General features: G+C 25.7%; 1 protein-coding gene across 2 annotated transcripts in view; it reads right to left on the reverse strand.

Moving 5' to 3' along the window:
- Window positions 1-9,153, reverse strand: part of LOC107454944 (cell adhesion molecule Dscam1-like) — a 179,637-nt gene that overhangs the window by 69,738 nt on the left and 100,746 nt on the right. For both annotated transcript variants that reach the window (XM_071177420.1, XM_043040963.2), the window contains one exon: window positions 2,985-3,104. In XM_071177420.1, the coding sequence (XP_071033521.1) occupies window positions 2,985-3,104 (120 nt within the window). The remainder of the gene's footprint in view (window positions 1-2,984; window positions 3,105-9,153) is intronic.

Raw genomic sequence — 9,153 nt, forward strand, 5'->3', positions numbered from 1 at the left:
AGAAAAAAAAAACACCCTCAACTATAGTTGCTGTCACATTTGATGGATCACCCCAACCCCCACCGAGCCCTTACGGATCCCGCATTCGACCACGCCCCCTACAGATTCCTCGGATCCGTGGATCCGTGGCGTAGAACTCTCACTTCTCATCTACTTTTGTACGGTAAAAAGCACCGATACCTAGAGTGCTGGTACTTTTTACAGTAATTTGATCCGAGATTTTTTTACAGTGTACTGATGAAATTTAGTATTGAGTACTCATTAAAAATCATAAGCACTGGAGCATTGTTTACATTTCTAAGTCAACAAAATCTAAATAAATCTGGGATTGCTATTTCTTAAAATTATTTGTCTTAAAAATGACGATGAGTAACTACCACAATATCCACTTTAAATTCTTAGCGTTGAATAGGGCCATGATCTTTTCACGAATGTGAAATTTTTGTTCCCCTGGGCTTCCTGAATTTTGTTTCAGGGGCTGATCTATTTATTCTTTAATCACATTAACTATGCATTTTATTTAAGTCAGAAATATTTAATTCGAGAACTTTAATCCTTTGACACAGAATATTTATTAAACATATTTATTATACTTTATTTCATTATTTTGTGTTAATTTAGGTCAAAACTAGTGAAAAATATTATACTTAGTATTTCACTAATTTATTGTCATGAAATACAGCATAAGGCACCGGTCTATTTTTCTGTGTTAAAAGTAAAATATTCCAAACACGACTTACATCCAAATAATAATTTTTCAAATTTACACTTATTTACAGTTAGATTCAATAGAAACAATTACTCTTTAAAATTTAATTGCCATTAAAATATCGTTAGTTGACAAAATCAATTATTGATAAATTTTTGAATATGAATGGAAAAAATCCTAACAGTTGCTTTCGGATTATATATTTGGTAATAATGCTAAGCAGATTTTTTTACGCAACCATCAGACTGTTTTTAATAATTAAAAAATACAAAAATATTTTTATTGCTTGTAGTTAGAGTGTCAGAAAACTATAAATAACAGGTGCAACGTTGTCTCATCTGTGTGAATGGGTTAAAGCTGGTTAACCTTTGTTTACTATTCTCTTACTTTAAATTCATTTAGTTTAGAAGTTTAGAATATGTTATTAAGTCACTTTGCTTGTAAAATGCATGACTTCTCTCTTTTTTTTATAATTCAAAGAGATATTAGCAAAATATGAATAACTTTGAATTTCTTATCGCTAAGTTATAAAATGCAACTATCTGATTTAATTTTGGAAGTCTTTCTAATTAAATATAATTTAAGCTAAAAATACAGACTATGAATTGTAGAGTGATTTGCACTGTAAAAAGTTTTGGCAGTCAGAGACCGGTACTTTTTACCATTTTTACCGAAACATGTTACGAAAAAAAATCTGATGTTTCATGATTTTCACAGAAATGGTTGTTCTAAAATCACTGAATCACTCTAATTGAATAAATATTGCTGTAAAATGTATGGCATAATATTTTATTGTAAAAATGAATTTTAATGTTTCGTGGATGATGCATCTAAATTGCCGGTACTTTATACCATAATTTGATGCAGTATTTCTTAAAGTGTTGTTTGTAGTTGTTATAATGTCACTTATTAAAATTTTTTTTGTAAATCTTGAGAGAAATAAAATTTAATTGGGAATTTATTTTAAATTGCTAAATGGTATGTTGACAAAATATTAAAACACTTGAAAACTGTACAGAAACTGTACTTTAAAACTGACAAAATATTAAAGCACTCAAATACTTATTTACTTGGTTTATTTAGCAAAGAGAGGTGGAAATTGTTTTTCATGGTAAAGTGAACCGTGGTCTAAAAAAGGTTGTGAGATAATGAGTTTGAAGAATGTTTTGAAAATTGTGTTAATACCTTGGTTAAAGTAATTTTAAATTAAAAATTCTCGATAAATTTTTTTACTATGCTCAAATAATTTGTTTTAGCTTTGCACTTTGAGTTTGGACTTGATGTGCTTTGTAGAAACACTTTGAATTGGTTGTGATAACCTTTTAGTCTAAAAACAATTCAAAATACTTTTATTTTGAGAAAAAAATAAAAGTATTATAATTGTTTTGAAAAGTATTTTAAAATGCTTTTTCAATTTCTAACAAATGAAAATTTCTGTAAGAGAATTTTTAATTCTTATTGAGAATCAAAGAATATCAATTAATCATTAAAACGTAAATTGGAAATCAGAATCAAGAAGTTAAAAATTCTTAACGTAAATTGGAGCAAGTTATCTGACATTTGTGAATATTTATGAAAGCACCTTTATTTCTTTATTGAATATTAACCTTATTTCTTATTAAATATGAATGTAAATTGAAAATGCAAGTTATCTTTCATTTGTGAATATTTATGAAAGCACCTTTATCTCCCCTTTTCATATATTTAACAGATAATTCAAATAGTCAGCCAGATGATATTTTCTGAAATTTTCTTAACACATTAATTTAGTAATTTAATAATTTCAAAACTATTCATAAATTAAGTAAAAAAAAACAAAGTATTATCAGACGATATTTTTTGTACTTTCCTTTAAAATTATTAAGTAAATTAATAATTTTAAAATTAGGCATAAACTAATAAAAATAAAAATAATCCATTTTGCTCTATCTTGTATTTAAATTGCTTATTATAATATTTTGTTGCCAGATTCAAATCCCTAGTGCAAGCAGATCTTTATTGGAAAAGCATTAATATTATCTTTCAAGCAAGCGATTTTAAATAAACTTCAATATGACGCAAACAACTCTTCTTTCAACAGGTCGCCGACCTCGGAGAATCAATACATTTTTAAAGGAGATAAAAGTAAACAAAAACATTATCTTCATGCATAGATACATTCGACTGAGAAGAAGAATACTTCAATTTTTAAAGAAAGCACTTTCAAAATTTCTGAAAGAAGACTTTCACCGGAGGATGGCGATATAGGAGAATGAAGAGCTGGTTTAGAGTTTACCTTGTATTTTCCTCCAGGTGATTCGGGGAGTAGGGTGAGCGGTGGCGGCACAGGTGAGGAGGATTTGAGATCCCACAACAACTTCAGCATCAGTCGGTTCTTCTACCCACACGGGAGGAACTAAAAGAATAAAATTAGAAAATTAAAAAATTCTGAAGAAACTAAGCATTTATTCACGAAAAGATAGTGTGTGAACACCTTGAGTGCTTTATAATTTTATATGATAATTAGGTATATTGTGGCAACAAAAATATTCATTTTAAAGTAAATAATTTTAAGAAAGTCTTGTGAGATATGTTAATGCAAGTACGTGCCTGCAAAATTATTTATTATTGATTATTTTTTAGAAAAGTCTCATCTAAGTTTGTTCAGAGTAATGCTTTGAAAACTTGCAGATAAGTTCATAACGATTTTTCATGCATAAATTTTATTACAAAGTGATTATTTTTTAGAAAAATCTTTCCTAAGTTTGATCAGAGTAATGTTTTGAAAACTTACAAATGGATTTATAATGATTTACGCTACTTTTTTCATACATAAATATTATTAAAAAATGATTATTTTTAGAAAAAGTTTTGAGGAATACTTGCTGATAGGTTCATAATGATTTATATGGTTATTTTTTATACATTATTAGTACGTAGCGAATAATTTTCAGAAAAGTCTTATCAAAGTAATGCAGTGAAAAATCCCTGACAGGTTCATAAAGATTTGAAGTTCTATAAATCTCTTTGGTTATGATAATAATAATTATCCTAAATATTAAACCAAAATGGCACAGCAGCTAAGGCACTGAGCTTACATTGTGACGAACACTGTTCTACTCCCGGCGAAAGTTTGAAGTCCACCCAGCTTCCGATCGATGTCGAGAAGTAAAGGCGACCGATGCGCAATACGTGCTACATTTAAATCATCGTGCTGTTGGTCAAGAAATGTTTGTCCGTAGCAAGATTGCTTTACTTTGTAATAAATTAATCGAGGTCAATTATGAAGCCTAAGAGATATTTTTGTATCTAAAGATTTCAAATAAGCTACCAAAATCTAACAAAGTTGTTTGGCTGTCAACTGAGACATGTTAAAATTATCATATATTCGTCACCATTAAACCATAATAGTTGATTAACCATAATCTTTATGGATTAATCATCATTGCTATATAGCATCAGCGAGTAATTATCATTATATTAGCTTTGTTATAGTAAAATAAGTTTGCACTATTTGTGATTAATAATAAAAGCCTGTAACAAAATTGTTTGAGTACAATAAAAAATTATACATAACTCAAAAATCAAGATACAATAAATTAGAAATTTAGTTAATGATACTTTTATTCCGCATGAGAAGAGGTGATGCTAAAAATAGAATTTGTCACAACATTGCAAATTTTCATGAAATACAAAAAAGTTATACGTTCTAGCCAATTTCACTGTAAATAAAATTTAATTAAAAAATATTAATACTACGGTTATTACATTTAAAAATTAATGAAACACGTTAGGTGGTGAAAGGACAGCACTTTTTGCACTTTCAATCATAAATGAGAAAAGTCATTTTCTCATTTATGATTGAAAGATATCTATGTGAAAATTATTTAACAGACAATTTTTTTTCTTCCTTTGTTTAAATTAAAGAAGGTACCTGAGTCATTTAAGGAATTGTTAGAAATTCTTACAATGAATCTAACAAAAAATTGAAAAATGAGTAATTTATCAAAACTGTTTTTTTAATGTAGCTATTGATCAATATAAAATTTCATCCATTAGTAATTTTTTTAAGTATAGTTTTTTCATTATGTTCCCTTACTCGACAAAAAGATAATTACTCTCCTTATTAAGATAATCATTATCTTTGTCCATAATTACTTCCTCTAGTTTGAGCGCAATTATGATGGATATAGAGGCGTATTTTGAAAAAAAAAACTTGGAATTGAGAATTAAAAAAAATATTACGGAAGTCCATTTTCAAAATTCAAAGGGGTGATTTTCCCCTCAAATATTTTTTTCTCATTTGTTTGCTAAAACAAAAGAAAACCGGTTAGTTCGTCAGTCTCAGAACTCGTTTCGATATTAAAAAGAACAAGAATTAGTAGAGATATATCTTTTGTTTAGAATGTAATACACATATTAAAAATATAAAGTTTAAAATAGTTATAGTTGAAGTAAATGGATTTATTGCCTGCTTGAAATGGATTTTTAATTTATAAAGTTAAACAAAAATGGTATCTAGTTTTTAGAAATTTTTTTAATTTTATTTATTTCAAATATATATATTTATAATTCAATTAAAATTGTGGTTAGCAGTTATGGAATTTTGATGGAAATAGAATAAATTTAACAATTTAATTATAACGCGGTAAAAATATAGATACCGAATTAAAAGATTAAATGATAATAAAGTATACAATACATTTATTAATAAAGTATAATAATTGTGTTTATTAAAGCAATCATAAATTTTTAACTGGAACGTAATATACCCATCATTTTCTCATTAAGAATTATTGAAGTTATTGCTATTATTCAATACAAAACTATTATTTTTATGTTATAAGAAATTGTATGAGTTAGGCTGTAATTAATATTATGTAATAAATCTAATTATGTTTAAAAATCTAATAATGGTATCGCAGTTTTTCATTGTTCGGCTCCAGTTTTCTCCCGTTAATTTCCATATTTTTTCGGTTGTCATTTGTATAAAGTTAATAGAAGTGATAAAGATATTGTTTTGTTGTAAAAATATTTTCATGTCTCAAATTTAAAGGTAATCTGTAATGTTTTTCTTATTTTAGTCTGCTATTAATACGTTTTTGCTTTTGACTGTTTTCTAATTTAAGAGTTTAGAATTAAATGAGTTGTTTTTTTACTATAAGGCAAGTCTATGATATTACCTTACTGTGGTTCATTTTAAGATAAACTTCCTTAAAATAGTATCTATTCTTATTTAGTGTCTTGCAATTATTATTTTCTGGTGTAAGTTACAATAATAGGCTTTTAAAAATTACCATTAAAGCTATTTGTTAAATGATTTAGAAACTTAACTAACAGCTTCATGCACAATATGATGCATGGTCAAATAGTATTTAATACATCAACCTGTTTGGTACGAGAAAATATGAAATTATAGTTGTGTACTAACACAATTTTCATAACAATATGCCTTAAAAATAAGTACTAAAGAGATAAGGATTTTAAAAATGCATATTAAAGGTTGTCTTTACGGAGCAACTTGTATAGTTAAGAATTTTTAATACTAAAGAACATTTAAAAACTTAATATTATGCATATTTTTAAGAAAAGTAGACTCGAAAAATGTATTAATAAAATAGAACTTTTGACTTTTAAACCAAGTGTTAACTTAATCCAATATTTATCGAAAGCAAAATTTTAAAAAAGTTCTTAAAATCATTCAGAACTTTTAATTGTATATTTATAAAGTAAAAAAATAATAACAAAAGTAAAACAAAATATAATTTATAATGAGTAAATAAAATAAGGAAATATTTAGATTTAAGTTCTTATGAACATTTTAATATTTCCTTGGCGAATTCAATATTTAGATCATTTCTCACGAGACGGCGTATTCAATAAAATTTCCATTTATTAAAAGCTTATGGAATATTTCCGGAACAATTTCGACACTTTTGCACAAAACTATAATATATATCCATTGAAACGATATGAAATAACTCAAATTCCTCAATGAGTTCTGAAGTTTGAAAGAAAAGAACGAAATTTATTTCACTTTCGCTGGAGAAAAATGGCGAGAAAAGTTCCAACCGACTGGATCGATATTCAGTAGCAGAACACTTGAAATATATCTATAGCTATTCATACCTACATTTATATTTAAAGAAATGAACTCGCTTTGAGCTTGTCAAAAAAGTATGTTTCCTTTATGTAATAAATCGAAAAACGAAGAAGAAAATTTCGTTTTCTTCCATTTCAATAATGAGATTTTTCAACTTCCCTTGCCATAAGCAGCGAGAAATTTTTAATGAGAATTCCAGAAAAGTCTCCCTTGTTTATGTTTTATTTCTTCAGAAAGGAAATAAAGTTGCTTGTTTTAGCTCGCAAGTGGACTTGAGATTTAGATACAAAATATTTTCGCATTAGTGAGATTGAGTAATGTTTTTTTTTCTGAAATTTATTTTTAGGTCTCTTGAGTGTTTCGTTTGAGTTAAATTTATCTCGGTTAAAAAGCGTTAAAGAAAGTGAAAAATTGTAAGTTTATTTTGTTGGATAAATTTGGTTTTTCATTTTAAGTTGTTGTAAGCTCATAATCTGATTTAAACAGATTTATATGGTGATAGTAAGGTTTATTATTATTGTTTTAGTAGATTTCAGAGTAGGCAAAAATCACGATTATTATTTTTTTTTTTAAAAAAAAAGATTTATTTGATTTAAATCAGATTGTATTTTTATATTTTTTTGTATTTACTAGCTAAATCACGTATTATTAATACTTAATAATATTTAAAAACAATAATATTTAAAAACAATAATATCATTAAAATAGTTGATATTTTCAATTCAAATGTTTAAAATTATCATTCAATTATTTTAAATTAATTACCGAATAAATATTTATTCAAGCGAAAAATCCAAAAATTTTAAAGAAAAAGAGACTAATTTTCAATTAGATTTCCAATGAAGAATAAATTAGTTAGATCTAAATACATTAAGTAAAAAAAATGATTTTAAATTTCTACTTTCTTATATTGCGCAGAACAATTCTTTCTTTATTATGAATATACATATTTAAAATATTATACTACATATATTATACTACATATTTACAAAGTTTTAAAAGCACTTAGATGTTAATAAACATAAAAACAGATCGGTATGATTGAAATATATTTATTATCAGCAAATAATTTTACATACAGTTAATGGATAAATTGTGCTTCCAAAGTTTCACACTCTTTTTTTAGACTTCATAGTCTCTCTTCTTTTCTATTTATTTTGAAATTGAATAATTTACTTATAACTCCCTTTCATTATTCAATTGGCTAAATCCTTTATTTTCAATTAAATAAGAATTTAAAATGACCACAGCCTAAAGAATATATTTAAAAATAATATTGTATAAAAATATGTTCGACTTAAGACGTTTACTTTGAAAAAAAATCAATCTGTTTAAATCAATAATTTTGTTAAAAAATCTCAGTTGATTTAAATCAATGACTTTTTTTCAAAAATCAACTGATTAAATTGCAATTTTCATCATTAATCATTCATTTAAACCTTTCCGGACCAGTTAGATTTAAGTTTTGATTTGATTAAATTTGTTTTAGCGGACTGCAAATGAAAAACGTAGTAGACGGTTCTTTTTTTTAATATAAATTGTTGGATTTTATGCAGCAAAAACGTTTTAACTCAACCATAGTTTTGATAATATATACATGAATTTGTTAAACTTGTTTTATTTTACTACAATATTTCTAAAGAAATGAGTACTTAATAACATACTATGTGAATAAATGGAAAATAATTATCCTACTTGTGAATAATTAACAAACAATTATCCTACATGTGAGTAATTAGAAAATAAAATGTGAATAATTAGCAAACTTGAATGTTAAAATAAGAAAATGATAGAAAATACATTTCTCTTTACAATTAAATCTAATAGTTTTAAAAAAGTATCAAAAGATAATGTTGTTTTTCTCTTAATACTAGGTAATATAATTTAAATCACTAAATTCAGTACATAAGTACATATTTTTAATTTTTTACACTATACAAAATACAAGAGGGTTAAATTAATCGCTAAATTCCTGCATGATTTTGTAATTTTGATAAATTGTTATTGAGATTTGTAATTGTTATTGATTTATGAATATTTATTGATGTAAGTAATTATTATTGATTGATAGATTGTGTAAATTGAGCTTTCAATTCAATTTGGTTTTGGTTGCCTTTTTACATTTAATTTTTTAACTATTTTTCTATAGCATTACACTAAGTTGGGAAGGTAGTTCTACAGGATTAAATATAGTATCAAGTTTGGAACGAAAAAAAAAGAAATTTTTTTGTCGTACACTGTAACTGTACGACAAAGTAATAGTTGTAACTGTAAAAAGTTGCAATTACTACTTTTATGTATATATATATATATATATATATATATAAATGACCCAGATACAGGATTACATGAATTATACCAC

Source organism: Parasteatoda tepidariorum, chromosome 2 (assembly GCF_043381705.1).
Source record: "Parasteatoda tepidariorum isolate YZ-2023 chromosome 2, CAS_Ptep_4.0, whole genome shotgun sequence".
Taxonomy (NCBI): Eukaryota; Metazoa; Arthropoda; class Arachnida; order Araneae; family Theridiidae; genus Parasteatoda; species Parasteatoda tepidariorum.